Raw genomic sequence first — 16200 nt, 5'->3', positions numbered from 1 at the left:
AAGAAAAAAAAAAGAGAAGGAAGGAAGGAAGGAAGGAAGGAGAAAAAAAAAACCACAAGTCTCTAATGTCACGGTACTGGAGGCCAGTAGTCTGAAATGGGATCTCACTGGGCTAAAAATCAAGGGATCACAGGGCTATGTTCCCTTGGGAGGCTCTAGGAGGAGAATCCATTTCCCAGCCCTTCCAGCTTCTAGAGAGCATCTGCATTCCTTATCTCTCAGCCCTTTCTGATTTCAAAGTCTGCAATGGCTGGCCGAGTCTTTCTTGTGCTGATTCACTCACATCTACTCCTCTGCCCCCTATCTCCACAGTTAGAGAACACTTGTGATTACATTTATTTATTCTATGAGAGAGACAGAGAGACAAAAAGACAAGCACCTCCAGTGGGTCCACATGCCATGATCCCCCCATCCCCGGTCCAGCTGGTTCAGATCACGAGCCTTACCGCTGCACCACAACTAGGCAGCATCCTCTCCTTTCAGATGAGAAGCTGAGGCCTGGAGAAACCGAGTAATTTGCCCAGAGCCACCCAGCTAGGGAGAGGATTCACAGTCTGATTGGTTTATCTCCAGTGCCAGGTCGAGTCACTCTTCAACTATAGTAAACGGAATGTACGTGCCCTTGTGTGGGGTATACAGTCTAGATCAGGACAATAAATATGCACATCCATGGAAAAAGGACAAGAGAGGCTTGCAAAGGGAGGGACAATGTAGAAAATGCACTTGACGAATTTAGCCCTGGCTCTGACATTAACCAGCTGTTGGCCATTGCCAAAGCCATCTCTCTGGATTTAGTTTCCTCCTCTGTAAAAGCAGGCGACATACAATCACTCAAAGACCACGTAGGTTCTAAGAGTCGGTGGTCTAATGTAGTGGTTCTCAAGATGCGGTCCCTGGACCAGCAGCATCAATGTCACATGATATTGTTAGAAATGCAAATATGAGGGACCAGCAGTTAGCGTAATGGCTATGTCGCTGGACTCCCATGTAGTCAACCACAGTTCGAGTCCTGGACCTGGTAGCTTACACTCACGCCGGGTGTGTGTGTGTGCGTGACCAAGATCCCGAGAGGAGAATGGAGGAGAAGGGAATGCAGCGTGGCCATCCCCCTTGGGGGGTGATTTTCTCGCTTTCTGTCTCTCTGTCTCTCTCAGTCTTTCTGGCAAGTGCACGCGCCCTACAGCAAAAACCTCAAAAAAATGCAAATATGAATGCCCACCAGAAATCTACAAATTAAAAACTCTAAGGATGGGGCTCCCAAGTCCTCCAGGTGGTTCCGATGCATGCTGATGTTTGAGAACCACTGGCTTAATGTGGTCTAAACTATATGGGTAAAAACAAAGAGGCGATTTTCAAACTACTTGTTCAAACTGCTAGGGGCTTCCCTTTTGGTGGAACCACTGAGAATGCTGCAATGACTAGTGCTTGATCCATACCCTACAGGGAACCCAGAGAGATCGGGTTGTCTTTGGCTGGCCACAAGGACTTCATGCCCTTCTCTTACTGTCAAAAGATCCTTTACTGGAAAAGCCAATGAATGTAATGCATAGGAAACGCATGTATCCTATCCTGGGATGCAGGCACAACCCAGAACCAGGCATGGGACAGAAAGAGCATACTTCTGCTGGCCTTACTACCTGCTCCGCATCCCAGAATTTCACTGCTTTTGTGGACAGAATAAGAACTCCAAAAGGCAGGATGCACTTAGGAATTTCCCATTGCAGGTGAAGTACTTAGCGAAAAGCAGGTCCCAAACTTACAACTGAAGCAGCTGCTGAGTGTCACATCTCTTCTCCTGCATTATTAGAGGCACAAAATTGCAGCCTCAGGCTGAGAATATGTGATCCATCTCCCAGTTCAAGAAAAATAGAGAAAAGCATTTCTTTTTTAGTCGGTTGAAAAACGTTCTATGTCTGATGGGATATATTAATAGTATCTGATGCTGGCATAGTTTGAAAATCTATTAATACCAAAGATTTCCCCCCTGCTTCTCTTTCCTTCTCATGTTTCTGTTTTGTTTGTTTGTTTTTAAGTAGTGGTTTTGTGTGGACAATACTGAAAGAAAAGGAAATCTTCAATTGTCCAAGAGATTTTCTCCTTAGAGAGAACTGTCCAATGGTTTGACCTTGGAGCCATCACCCAATCCTTCCTTTATTGTAAGTTCCCTTAGTTCCTTACAAAACGTCTGTAAGGAGTTGAATGAAATTCTCTCAACTGTAAGCAAATGGTCTCATCCTCTGGATTTCCAGAATATTACTAGAACTAGCTCTGGTTCAAGCCAGTCCCTCCTGCTACCTGGGACTTCCAGCACAACTCCATGACAAAGCTCCGTGCATGTGCACCCGTCCCTGAGGAAGGGCTGCTGCTGGGTTGGTTCAAAAAGCTCTCTCTGGTGACACGACTGTCTCTTGCCATGGAGCCTGATGGCTGCTTACGTCATCCTCAAAGTTCACACGCCCTGGATCCAAAGTCAGGGCTGTCACTTGTGGGCTGTACGAACGTGGCTGTGCTTCCTACCCTCCCCGAGGCTCAATTTGCTATTCGATAAGAGGTAAACGGAAACACGTAGTCGCCTCCCGGTACTGTTGGGAGAATACCATGAGATAAAGCGCTGCCTGGCTCCCTGGAAGTATTCAATAAATGATGGCCATTCTTGCTCCAGTGTTTTCTGTCTTAATCCCCAGTGGAAATGTTTTTTCTACTGACAAATTATTATTACTATGGATTTTCTTTTGAGACAGAGTTTTGTGCCCTTTCCTTGTGCAAGACAGAACTGCCAAACCTGTTTGGACTCTCATTCCTTGAGGTCTAAATGGGAGCTGCTCAGCAGATCTGGCCGCAATTCACTGCGCTACCTTCATTGGACGCACTACCTTGTTCATGTTTTCATGGAGAAAGGGACTCATTGCACTTTCCCTTTCATTTTCTCCATGTCTGAGAAGAAAAAAGAGAAACACTTTGCTGTTCTGTTTCTTTGGATTAATTTAAAATAAGTCAATGTTGTTAATAAATGATCGATACGAATCATTCGGATCATTGTAGGCCTATCACCTTCAAATACTTTTTACAATCTATAGTACTGGAAAATGAATCTAGAGTGGATGCCGAAAGGTGCAGGGAGAAGTGAACTAGGATGGCATTTCTAAAATGTACCCTTTAGTCCATTAAAAGTTCTCAAAAGTCTGGGGACCAACAGTTGACGTAATGGCTATGTCACTGGACTCTCATGTAGTCGAACACGGTTCGAGTCCCAGACCTGGTGGCTTAAACTCACGCTGGGTACTTGTGTGAGCGTGCCCAAGATCCCGAGAGGAAAATGAAGGAGACGGGATTACAACATGGCCATGCTCTCTGGGGAGTGACTTTTAGCTTTCTGTCTCTCTCTGTCTTTCTGGCGAGCGCATACAAAAAAAAAAAAAAATACAAAAAAAATTAGTTCTCAAAAGTCTGAGGGCCAGCAGGTGGCATGGTGGTTAAGGTGCTGGATCCCACATGACAGAATACAAGGTTCAAAAACTAGACCTGGAGGCTTGAAAGACACACTGGGTGCATGTACATGCATGCCCAAAATCCTAAGAGGAGAATGAAGGAGAAGGGATCGTGGTGTGGTCATCCCCCTGGGGCCAATCACTTGGGGGAAGAAGGTGGTTTCTCACTTTCCCTCTTTCTCTCTCTCCAGTGAGTGCATGTGCCCTAAGGCAAAAATAAATTTTAAAAAAGTTCTTAAAAGTCTGATATAAAAAATTGTTTTCTTTTTTATTTGGGGGGAGGAGGCACGTGCTCTCACTGGAAAGACAGAGAGACAGAAAGCAAGAAATCACTCCCCTGGGGAGATGGCCACGCTGCAATCCCTCCTCCTCCACTCTCCTCTCGGGATCTTGGGCATGTACACACACGTGCCCAGTGTGAGTTTAAGCCACCAGGTCTGAGACTCGAACCACGGTTGACTACATGGGACTTCAGCAACATAGCCATTACACTAACTATTGGTCCCAAAACCTTGTTCTTTTCTATAACACCTGCTAATAGCCATGAACTTACAACTGATGGAAACCATTTTGGGAAATCACACATCCCCAGAGACTCATTTCCTTTCTGTAATCTGTGCCTACCTGCACCCCTGGGGAAGAATCATAGGTCAGTTAACTAGGATCTTTCTCCAGAAATTTTAGCTAAGGCTGTTCTACATGTACTCATCAGCTGGGAACAGCACCTCAAAGTATGTTTTATAAATGTGAACAGCAGATCAAGGTCCAATTTATTTTAGCTCTCAAACCCTGACTCAACTCTGCCTAGGGGAAACAAGGGTCGGAGACAGGTCAGAGATCGGGGCCACATCTGTGCTAAGGGACTGCACTGGCTGGGATGTCTGTTAGCAACTGGCCCAGAATCTGGAGCTGTGCGTACCAGTCCATGGTCATATTTTATGCTGAAAAATATGCATCAGGCTTTTGAATCCACCAGTAGCATGTATTCTTTATGCTATTTTTCCTTTATACCCACAGTCGCTAAATATTTATGATTCCACACCTCATCAACCAAAAGTTTTGATCTTGCAATCCTGTGACAGGTATATTTATATATAAATTATATACACATACTACTGTCAATCTGTATATTAAAAATGAATAAAGCTTCATTTCTTGTTTTTTAGATAGCAAGATGAAATATGTTGCTTTCTTCCTACACCTTCCTGGATCATTTTGGACCCCTTGATGGTGCTTTCCAAGGACCCCAGAGAAGCGATGGCTGGGGACTACTTTCTGAATAACCTCCTCCCAGTAGTTTCCTGGCAGAGGTGAACAGACTGGGTGGTACTTCTGGTTTTGCCAGCATGCAATGGTCTACTGCGTTGATCTTTGGCCCCTTTTCACAATCCATGAGGGCACAAAGACACTGTCGATGGGCCAGGCAGGAAGTAGTCTTAGTAGGAGAACCATGGCAGTGTCTGAGCAACCCTTATCTTACTGGAAATCCTGCCTCTGTCCCTAAAGTCTTAGTGCTTCACAATGCTCTCTCCTCTCCCCTGAATCCTCCCCTTCTCCTTTCATGGAGGTTAAGTGGTGAAGACAACGGGTTCTGAGAGCTGGCTGCAGCTCCACACTGAGGATGCCCAAGCAGCTACAACTGCCCACCACTCTCCCCTTGTGCCCCTGGAACCCCACACATCACAGAACTTCCAAACCCCCCTCCCAAACGTCACAGCACAACAAAAGGGCACTTCTGCAGTTTGGAGGCTGGTGACCAAGAGGGCCAGGTGTTAGCACAACGGCTTCTTGGAAACAAGGCTATTTCACTCCTGGGAAGTAGATGGCCTGGCCCTCTTCTTCATGGGGGAAAGGTGAAGAGGAGTAGGAGTGAAAACTTAACTTCTAACCAGGTACAATGCATTAAAGCAAATTTAAAATTAAAGGAGCCAGTCCTGGAAAATTCCCCCAAATAAAACAAAAGGCCTTAAAAATAGTTTTAACTAGGGCCATCTCCTTGGCCTGGTGGTTAAGGTAACCGGATACCACAGGGCCAACCTCATAGTTCAAGTCCCAGACCTGGCAGCTGACGATCCATGCCAAGCACAGGTGCACACATGCCCAAAATCCCAAAAGGAAGGAGAGATGGAGAAGGGATTACATGTGACCATTCCCAAGAGGGGTGCTTTCTCCTCTCCCTCTCCCTCTGTTTCACTATCTCTGGTGAGGACATGCCCTCTAGTGAAAAAAATAATAACATAATAACCTTAATGTTGCTTGGGTCAGCTTAACCTGGGTTCTTTCTGATAAATGCTTAAAGACAGCTGACTAACAAGATCATGTGACTAGGGACTTTTGAACAAGGTACCTACAAGAGGTAATTTTGTCATTGCAGACAAATCAAAGAATTTCTTGCTGCCTCTGTATTTTTCCGATTACTTGACTCTGACGTTTTGCCACTGGAGCACTAGACCTCTTCTGGTCTGATGTTCGCTATGTATGAATTGCTTCTTACTCAAACACACTGTCGAACACTTTTTGTGCCTAGATTTTTCTTTTGGTGAGTGAAATTCCACTGCGACTTCTCCAAAGTGGACCACAGGCACACAGTGTAACTGGTGAGAATGGCATCGTCCGAGTGGAAGGAAACTTCTCTTTCCAAAGAGGTGGAATAGTCATGATGTTATCTGGAGATTCCTTTCTGAGGTTTTGCCCTTGCCTCTGATGGGAGCCACCTGAATACCTCTCACACGTAGATGAGCCTGAGGGGTACTTCTGTACCTCCCCCAGCAAAGGTTGCAAAGAGTTTGACTGCAACCTACATATCTTCCCTAGCTACCCTCTTTCAAATGAGTCCAAAGTCTTAGGTCGCTTCTTTAAACTTCTTAGATTGATCTGAGGATTAATACACTGAAGACCCAGATGTCAAAATCAAAATCTCCTGTAAGTAGTTCAGCAAAGGATTTCCTTGGAATCAGAGGGCAATGTCCCTAGACAGGAGGCCTTGGTTTAGGGAGTAGGCCCAGGGAAGGTGGGTAGATGCAGGGAAGGGGTGTGGGTAGGGCATCACAGAGGTACCCCAAGCACTCAGAGTGGCTTGAGCCCCAACTTAGAAAGGCAAAACACCCAGAGGGGGCAAGGGGCCAGGACATCAGCCTGTGATGACCCCACCAATGTGTGTGTGGATGGTCCTGACAGTGCACACTGCAGTTTACAAGCTGAAGGAGAAGAGGGACCAATGATGGCAATGAGGGAGACTCCCCCTCCTGCTCCGCATATCTGCACCTCACTGGAAAATGAAAAATGCCTAGGTGAGGGGAAGGACTGGAGAGAAAGCATGTCAGTGAGTGTGATGCAGGCTGTGCAATCGAGAGCACGTGACGTCAGCTGGATTCACAGGAAGCCGACCGTGCCTCAGAATAGGCCTTTCTTCCCAGAGGCTCCCAAAGAGCCACAGAGGGCCAGAGTCCCCCACTCCAGTGTGACTCCTCACTCCTAAGCTTGCCTGTACTATTCTTGCCATTCTAAACACACTTTCCTTGACTCCCCTTGGAAGGATATCTGGGAATATCAAAGTCACCTCTGGGCTGGGACTGAGGGCCAGCTCCTTCATTACTACATGGTACAGGGCTTTCCTTCTGACAAGCCTCTAGCCCAGGCACAGAGAAGCTAGCTGCACCTGCTCTCAAAAATACATTCTGCCTAGGGACCAGCAGTTGGCATAATGGCTATGTCGCTGGACTCCCATGTAGTCAACCGTGGTTCGAGTCCCAGACCCAGTGACTTAAACTCACGCTGGGCGTGTGTGCGTGCGTGCCCAAGATCCCAAGAGGAGAATGGAGGAGAAGGGATTGCAGCGTGGTCATCCCCCCTGGGGGGTGATTTCTCGCTTTCTATCTCCGTTCTCTCTCTTTCTGGCAAGTGCATGCACCCTATAGCAAAAACCTCTCAAAAAAAAAAAAAAATCTGCCTAAAGGAGAAACAAGTGTTTGAAAAGCATCTATTTGAATTTCATCCCAAATAGATTGCAATCTTCACTGAGCTCTCTCTTCAGGTGTTTCCAAGCAGCTTCTTTATTCAAAGGTAAAGAATGGAAAGGTGGGAACTGCAATTTTGTAATGTGCCCATTCTTCCTGCTTGCTCAAGGGGACCCAGCATTATGAAATGGACTGGCACCTCCTCCAGACGTCGACCAAGGAGAAAGCCAGCACGGTGAGTCGAAGGCTGCTACTGGTGGACCCTACAGCTGCTGCCTCTGAAGCGGCTGATGAGTCACAGCTGGTTTTCCTGGTAGGGCTTTGAGCCAACCCCACAGGAAATTGGTCAACTCCCCTGACTGACCCCTTCCCCACTCCAACCCTCACCTCCCCCCCCCTTTTTTTTTTTAATAATACTGGTTTCTTATTTAAAGACTTGATTTTATTTATTATTGTTTTAATTTGACCAGAGACAGAGAGAGGGGAAAGTGAGACTGCAAGCTGCCAGGTCCTAGACTCGAACCGTGGTCGGCCATGTGGGAGCCTAGCATCTCAACCACCATGCCACCTGCCAGTCCCTCTCACCCCTTTTTTTTAATAATAGGCACTCATCCAGATGATGGAGGGTATCTGAAAACCCCTCTAGGAGAGGTCAGGCTTCCTGGGGACCTCACATCACTGGAACCCTGAAGATCAGCCTATGGACGGACTCATGACCTGGAAAATGGTCGTCACTCCTGTAAGGAGGTCCCCCTGCCTATGTCTCTTCCTGTTAGTCAGCTGCATCAGGGTTTAGACTCACTTGGCAGTGTAGACCCGCTCAAAGGCAAGCGTTCCTGTCCTCTGGAAGCTCCGTCCATTCTGGGTCCTGCTTTCATGCTCCACCTTGTGGGCAAAGAATCCTGTCAGAGAAAAAAGTGAGGATTTGGTTTATAAAGTAGGTGGTCAGGAGACTATTTCATTGTTTTAATAGAATATTAAATACTTCCATCACTTGACTTTCCAGAAGCCATAAATGGCCTCCAAAAAATGACATTGAGGGTCAGGTGGAGGTGCAAGGGTAACACAACTGGGCACATGTGGGAAGGAATCTGGATTTGCATCCTGAACTCTCCCTGAGCAGGCTGGGTACACGTGCCTATGACCTGGGCCGGCTGAGAAGGAGGGTGGACCTCCATGTGAATTCCCTGTGCCGCTCTTTCACAATAAATAAGTAAATAAATAAACAAACAAACAAAAACAAACATCATTTAGGCAAAATATACCTAGCAGCTGCTCTCTATTCATCACTGTATTTGGAGTTGGGGATGCGATAGGGAGCAAGGTGTCACCCCAGATGCCAACGATTTTATACAGTAAAGAAACAGATGAGCAAGTAAAGCAGAAATTGTACCACAGGGTGATTCATGCCCAGATGAAATCAAGTGAGTACATGGCGCTATCAAGGGCCAAAGGAGGCAGCTAAATTCACTGTTTGGCTCACAGAAGGATTTCTAGAAGAAATGACACCTCAGATAAAAATCTGAAGAACAGCTAGGAATTAGCCAACAGATGAAGGGAGCAGGGATCATAGGGGAGCTAACTCTACTCCAATGGAATGGGATATACAAAGGCCCAGGGGCAAGAACTGTCTGCACGTCAGCACGTCTAGCTTAGCATGCGGCAGTGGAGAATGCTAGGGAATGGGACTCCGTAGAACTACAGATAAGGCCAACGAGGAAGGTGATGAACTGTATTTTCATGTCATGTGTCTATCATCACTTGCCACGTGCATCAGAGCACAAAGCAGACAACCAGCCTTGGCTCAAGGAATTTATGTTCTGGCAAGAACAGTAGAGGATGAAACAGACCATACATAACAAAAGAAGCGCACATATTAGAATTGTACAATGTGGTGAGCTATGGGGGTAAAAAAGAGCAAGTCAAATATGGTAAGGACCATTTGAAGGGCTTAATAGGGTGGACAGAGTGAGCCTCAAGGACAAGGCAGTAAGGGCTTGAAGATGATCACTGTGGAGTGCTCACTGTGTTTAGCCGTGTGCTTGTGACCTTGATGACAGCCATGTGAAGAAATTCAGAATTGAGTTCCCCTTGAGAGCAACAAGGAGTTACTGGTAGGTTTAGGCAGAGGAAAGGCATAATCATATGGCTACTCTGTGTTTAGTGTGGCAAGGGCTCAGAGATCAGATCCAGGATTGGGGGCAAGATAGGAGTTGAGTAAGGTGGTGGCCATAAAGATGTAACAGGTGCCACAGAGATAGAACCTGGGGTGCTGAGGGAATAAAGGTCTCTCCCTCTCCCTTCTTATTTTACTCCTTTACTCTGTTTCAAGCGTGAAAAAAGGAAAACAGATTGTCAAGAATCTACCTACAGGGGTTCCTATTCATCAACTTCATATTAGCTTCCTCAAAAAGACATGAAAAGGATGGCTTATTAATTGCATATATTAATAAAGGCCTTTCATCTTTTTCTTTTTGGCAAAAGTATTCCTTCTGTAGTGCCATGCCCATTTTGAGCATGTCCACAGGCCTAACTTGTACGAAGGAAAGATCTATGACATTCCGGACACTTGACATCTATTCCCTATTGAGCCTTACACCAAGCCTGTGAAGTAGGTAGCACTGCCCCATATGTCCCCATCCTATAGATAAGGAAACTATGGCTCAGTAAGATGGAGTACGTTTCTCAGTCACCCTACTACTGGGGAATGGTGAAGCTGGAGATTCAAATCCAACTGGGCATATGAGGATAGACTTCTCTTATGCTGTCTCATAGAAACTCCCTGCAGAAGTCTATCAGCCAGTGAGTCTCTGGAAAAGTCATGACAAATTTTTGTTTATTTCTGTGCACAAGTACATCATGACTTTTCTGATGACCCAATACACAGGACTTAATACGTCTGTCCTTTCTGAATGTCTCAGCTTACCACAAAGGATGATGGAACATTCTGATCATTTTCTTTCCAGAACCCAAGATGGTGCCTCTTGCCTCTGTACATGTAAACAAGACTAGTATTCAGAAAGCCAGAGATTGGGACCAGCAGTTAGTGTTATTTCCACGACCAGCAGTACAACTGGGCTGTACTTCTCAGCACCCACCTCTCCTCTTCCACTCTGCTCAGGAAAACAAACCCCTTCCTCTTTCCAAGCAATTGACCGGTGATCTTAACCCCATTCCTGCCACCCTCTTTAGGTCTTTGATTCATCACCACTTCTGGAACCTTCCTCTCTTCTTTTCTCCTTCTCTTTACCCTAGAAACACTCACAGATCTTGCTTACCCTTCAAATAAAAGGAAAACAAGCCTGCCTCCTCCCAATATTCCACTAGGGTCTACCTCTCCTTTCTTCTAAGCTGAACTTGAAAGAGTCGCCTACATTTGCCTCCTACGCACCACCCACTTACTACCCAATCCCTGGTAGTCCTCCAGCACCTTACAGAAACCATATGAACACACTTACCTTGACTAACTGCTAACTTTAAACCGAAACCAGTGAGAGAGAGTAAGAGAGACAGAGACATACAAAGGCAGATGTTGTCTTGTGCCATACCTCAAACAACCACACATGAAAGCTATTAATAACTCAGTTCAAAAAAAAAAAAAAAAACTCTAAACTCTGTTCCACAGTTAAGGAAACTGAGGGTCAGAGAGACATTAAATACCTGTCTCAAGAGCATATAAAAAGATATTGAAATTTTAGTTAACCTCAAAGTTAATGAGCAGCAGGTGATACAACTACTCAAAAAAAAAAATCAAAAAAACAAAACACATGCAGACTGCTTTAATAGAATTGGCATGTGGATCTCAGAAACAGTTTCCCTGTACAATAGACATGTATCTGCGTTTTATAAAGAACACAGGAAGAGAAGAGGTGACCCAAAGGCAATGTACTATGGAAACCAACTCACATGAGAAACAAAATTTTGAACAATGGATGTTATAGCTGATGTTGTGAACATGGAAGCAGCAGGAACAGTTCCCGCTTTCCAGAGAATAGTAGCAGGACTATTGTACAATGGACATGTGGCAGGCACAGTTGGTGGTGTACTGAACTGCGATGCTGGAAGCCACATGGCTGACCAGGGGTTCAGATCCCTGGTGTGGTCTGAAAACAAGCAGGACGTGTCCATGCATGCCCAGGATCCTGAGGAGCTGGGGGGCTGGAGGAAGGGGACTGTGGCATGATGAAACCCTGTCCAGGGCTCTTTTTCTCTCTCTACCCCCCTATCTCATGCACACACTGCTCTCTGCTATGAATAAAATAAACAATTTTTTTTTAAAAAAAGATAAGGAGCATCAGATTTCAGCTCAACATAAGAAAGAACCTCCTAGTTGTGAGTGAATAAATTTGATGCAATAGTCCATGGTGCAAATGTCTCTCTAGAGTTAGATGCTCACGTCTGAATCTCAGTTTCACTACTATGGCCACGCTGGGACTTTCAATGGTCTAACTTCTCCACCTCTCACTGTTCTTACCTATAAAGTGAGAAAAATAATAAAAAAAAAATACGTATTTCAGAGAGTGCTAGCATTAAATGAAGTAATTCCATGTATAGCTGGCAAAGCATGGTGCTTGACTCAAAGCAAGCTTCCAATACATCTAACAATGGGAAGGGCAAGCTCAGGGGGTTGTTAGCTCCCCATCACTGGGGTGTTCACGTAGGAGTAGTTCAGAGTGGTATAAAGAAGATTCCTGCATTAGGAAGACTTCATGAGTCTCTAATTCTTTTTTCAGAGCCCATCAAATGTCAGGTTGCATTGCTAAGTCTTTTAATCTGGTGCCCGTGAGGTTCCTTGTGGGTGCGTGTGTTGGGGTGGGAACAGCAGGGATGGCAGCTTGCTTTTCTCCCTTAGCACAATGCACACAAACCCTGATGACTACAGAACCATCATGCCTTCCTTCTCGGCTTCACAGTAAGAAAAAACTTAGAGGATGCCACCCCTTCTGGAGGAGAGAAGATGATGCTAACTCAGCCTGAGGACACCCTTCCTCTACCGTCAGTATGATGCCTGGCTCAGTGCCCCCAAGTCCCTCCCCTCGGCTCACCTCCCAATCTCGTTAGTTTGATTTCCTGTGAAAATCACTTTCTCCAAATATGTGTTCCCCACATTTGTTCATGTCAAAGCTGCTGGCACCTCAGCCAGAGAAGCTGGAGGCTCTCTGCATGCTATTCATAGGCAGGGATCTAGCTGCACTCCCCGGGACGGCAGGCTTTGATCGTTCTAGTCTAGGTTTCTGGGAACGATGTATTCTAAGCTTGCTTCTTGTTTCCAAATCTGCATTCTTCTGGATCAAGTTGGAAGAGCTCTCAAGTTCAAAGATCTTGATGACTAAAGAATGTTTGAAAAGACAGAAGAGGAAGTTGAACCAGGTGGGCCGGGCTCTGCCCATCCTCAGAAAATCAGACTTGGCAGAGTTCACAGTGCAGCACTGTCATGGATGCATGTGGAACTGTCCCTCTTTGTTTTAGGACACAGACAAAGTGTTCAATGCCTGATAACAAAATGGAAATATATTTTTTAATCTAACAAGAGGGGTACAAAATGGCATTTTAGGGTGGGTGTAGGAAAACACAGTTTTTGCATATGTTTTTGAACTCTCTAGGTAGGTCTATGGTTGCAACACTGAGATTAATTAGAATTTCAAATAGGCATGGACATGTATCAGGAAGAATTCATAGTTAAAAAGAAGTAGAGGTGTTATCTTCCAACCTATTTGAATTTTCCTTGTTGCCACCACACAGGCACATTTAAGTTACAAAAAGTCTTCAACATTAATCTAAGCATTACCTAGGGAATTCGGTCTTCTCCCTAAGAGGAAAGCATGGCTTATCCTAAGCCCCCAGAAGTAACCAAGGGGCCCTTCTGTGACCTCAAACAGGCAATGGAAATTCACTTTCCCAAGCACAATGGGACAGCTCTGTACGAAGCCACTGTGACCACACATGGCACTAGCTGGCTTACACAGGTTGGAGAAAAACAGAAAGCCAAGCCCAGGCCATGTCTACTGGCTTCACACCCCAGTCATCTGTCTGTTCAGCACGAAGAGTCTGCAGCTAAAACAGGTAGCTCCCTGCTGGTCAGTACTGGCACCTTCCCCAGCCGGAAAGCCTCCATCACACTTGTCAGTTCATGGAACTGTTAGTGAGGCTGCTGTGTCCTGTTGCTAGCTGTCTTAAATGGTCAGTGAAAAGTTAAGGCCTTCAGATTGTGGCTGTTAAGGCTCTGGCACTTAGCCACCCCTAATCCCACCTCCTTTCCACATTTGTACCACAGAAGAAGACGTAGTCCTATCTACCAAAAACAATTAGAATTCTTACCACCCACCTCAAGTCTGGTCAGGCTTTGCTCACAGTGGAAAAGCCCAGGGCCCACTGGACAGACTAGGGGCAGGTCCCTGGTGTATCTGAAAGAGGAGAGATGATGAGGCTGTTCTCACCAGAGAGAGTCCTGTAGCTGCCCCCTACTCAGCTCTGAGCTTAACGGGAACAGGTGAGAATGAGTTGAACTTTCCAGCTGCGTTCAGCCCCAACGACATAGGCAGGGCAGAGTCTCCTATCCACTGATGTTTGTCAGTTACACCGATGGGTAAAGACAGAAAAGCTGCAGGGGGCCCTACCCTGAGGTGAACAAGTACAGCTCACCCCCCACCCCTCTACCTCCCATGCAACTACCTGCACAGAGATTGGAAGGCTGGTTGCAGGCTGGCCTTTACTGTGGTAGAAGGCAGAAGCCATAGCTCTCTTCACCAGACCCCCATGTACACAGGTCACTGCCTGGCACAGAGCAGGGGCTCCGAGGTGTATTCAGGTTGAGTAAATGTATCCCTCGCGAACATATAGGGCCAAGGGAGCCCAGGCTGAAGTAGCAATGGTTCAAGGAAATGGCAGTGAAATAAGCCCTGTGTTCCCTCTCTGAGCTGCAACTCTGTTGTGCATGGTTTGGTATGAAATGTTTGGGTCAGAAAGCTGCAAAGTGTTGTTCTATGTAGCAAACACAATTGGAGCATGCAACGTGGAGCCTGTCTGGACTGGGAGGTCAAGGGGAAAGCCTCGTTCTGTACCCAGAAGGCTAAATAACCAGCGTCTGTCCTCACTCAAGATGGGGATGAATACCACAGTATCTTAAAGTGATTAACTACTGAATGTATCAAAGTTCAGTAATTACCATTAAGATAGCAACTTCTCTTCATAATGACAGTCCCCTTTTCATTATCTTAATACACTGTAAAACACAAAGCCACTGGAGATACACAGAAAAAATAGGCGGAGACAGTCCTAACTCGGAAATTTAAGAAGATAGTTCTACACAATTCTTTTTCAGATCTGAATAGGCTGCATAGTTTGTTAATTTATTAATTTGCATTAATAGAAACACAAACCTCAAACAGGAAAGCTTTTCCCATTTTTTCTCCTCTCTATAAGTATGTAATACATATGAAAAATGCTTCCAAAATTATACATTGCTAGAGAAAAAGTCAGTATTACCAAAAAAAGGTTTTTTTCAAAAGAAAAAAGAAAAGCAATACAGAGGTAAAGTAATAATGTTACTTGCCCAAATCATCACACCTCCCAAATTCTTTTTCTTAACCGACAGATGACAGGGAACTTCAGTTGCATTGCAGATAAGTTAGCAAAGCCCAATATTGAGTGAACAAGTATCCCATGTTCTCTTTCTGGGAGCCTCAAGCTACCCCTTCCCTGGACACATCCATTAATGGCTAAAATGCTAAAATGCTCACTATAGACACTTCAGTAGGGTTTTTGCCACGGCCTCCAAGTATCTGCTCTGGCTGATAAATGTGACTAGTCCTTGCCAAAGTGAAACCAGGAGGAAGAAAGCCCCCAGTTCACACAGAAACAAACATCTCTCTATCCGTTCAAATACAAAGAAACAGAGAGAAGACAAAAGTATGTTTGTAACACACACACACATACATGCACACACACCACACTAAAACCCTGACTTTCGAATAACCATCAGATGGAATCTGCCCTTCTGTTCCTCCCCACGTAAAGGGTTTCCCTTACCATTCTGGACCACGCTGATGAGGGTGACGATGGCCAGTAGGACAATATTGCCCACGGTTTCTTGATCCATGCTTGCTTGAGGCTCTCCAGAGAGAACTGCTCTGGTTCAGCCCTGCAGCCTGCACTGTACAGGAAAAGGAAGTGGGAGCCTGTGCTTTGTCTTTCATCATTAGCATTTCTGAAGTTCCCAAGCACAATTACACAGAACCTTCTTCTTCTTCTTTTTTAATTGGTCACCAAGGTGCCTGGGCTGTAGTTCAGCATGACCCGCCAGCAACAGCAGGGCTTAAGGGAGGAGCGGGCAGGGCTGGCACACTCGCTTATACTGCTTTGTCATGGGAGGCCTCTCTGAGAGTCTCAGAATGAATCTTGGACCCAAGATTCTGACCAGCATGAGCCCCATGCAGGAAATAGAATTCTGGAAGCCACCATCATCTCTGACCTTGGCAAAGAGAAAAAAGGGAAATAAAAAATGAAACGTTTAATAAAGTACCAAGAAGATCAATATCTTAACTACTGTCCTTTTTTTGAAGTCTTAGAAGAAAATATGAACACTTAACATGTGATAGGCTAGGCAAGAGTAGCAGCCACATAAGGCCTGGATGAATGAATGAATGTTGATGGGGTTGGAACAGCCAGAATGTCTCCATTTCCGTGGGGAAAAGTAAAATAAATAAATAAATAAATAAATAGGGATTAAAGAATTAAACCAAAGAATCAAAACCAAA

General features: G+C 45.4%; 1 protein-coding gene across 1 annotated transcript in view; it reads right to left on the bottom strand.

Moving 5' to 3' along the window:
- Window positions 1-15622, bottom strand: part of ALOX5AP (arachidonate 5-lipoxygenase activating protein) — a 28580-nt gene extending 12958 nt beyond the window's left edge. The window contains exons 1-2 of the mRNA XM_006158426.3: window positions 15473-15622; window positions 8247-8346 (exon numbers count right to left, since the gene is read on the bottom strand). Of these exons, the coding sequence (XP_006158488.1) occupies window positions 8247-8346; window positions 15473-15542 (170 nt within the window). The 5' untranslated portion in view covers window positions 15543-15622. The remainder of the gene's footprint in view (window positions 1-8246; window positions 8347-15472) is intronic.
- Window positions 15623-16200: the final 578 nt, after the last annotated feature.

This window comes from Tupaia chinensis, unplaced genomic scaffold (genome assembly GCF_000334495.1).
Source record: "Tupaia chinensis unplaced genomic scaffold, TupChi_1.0 Scaffold000597_1, whole genome shotgun sequence".
NCBI classification, from domain to species: domain Eukaryota; kingdom Metazoa; phylum Chordata; class Mammalia; order Scandentia; family Tupaiidae; genus Tupaia; species Tupaia belangeri.
Note: the sequence above shows the minus strand (reverse complement) of the source record. Positions and strands in the feature narration are given on the sequence as shown.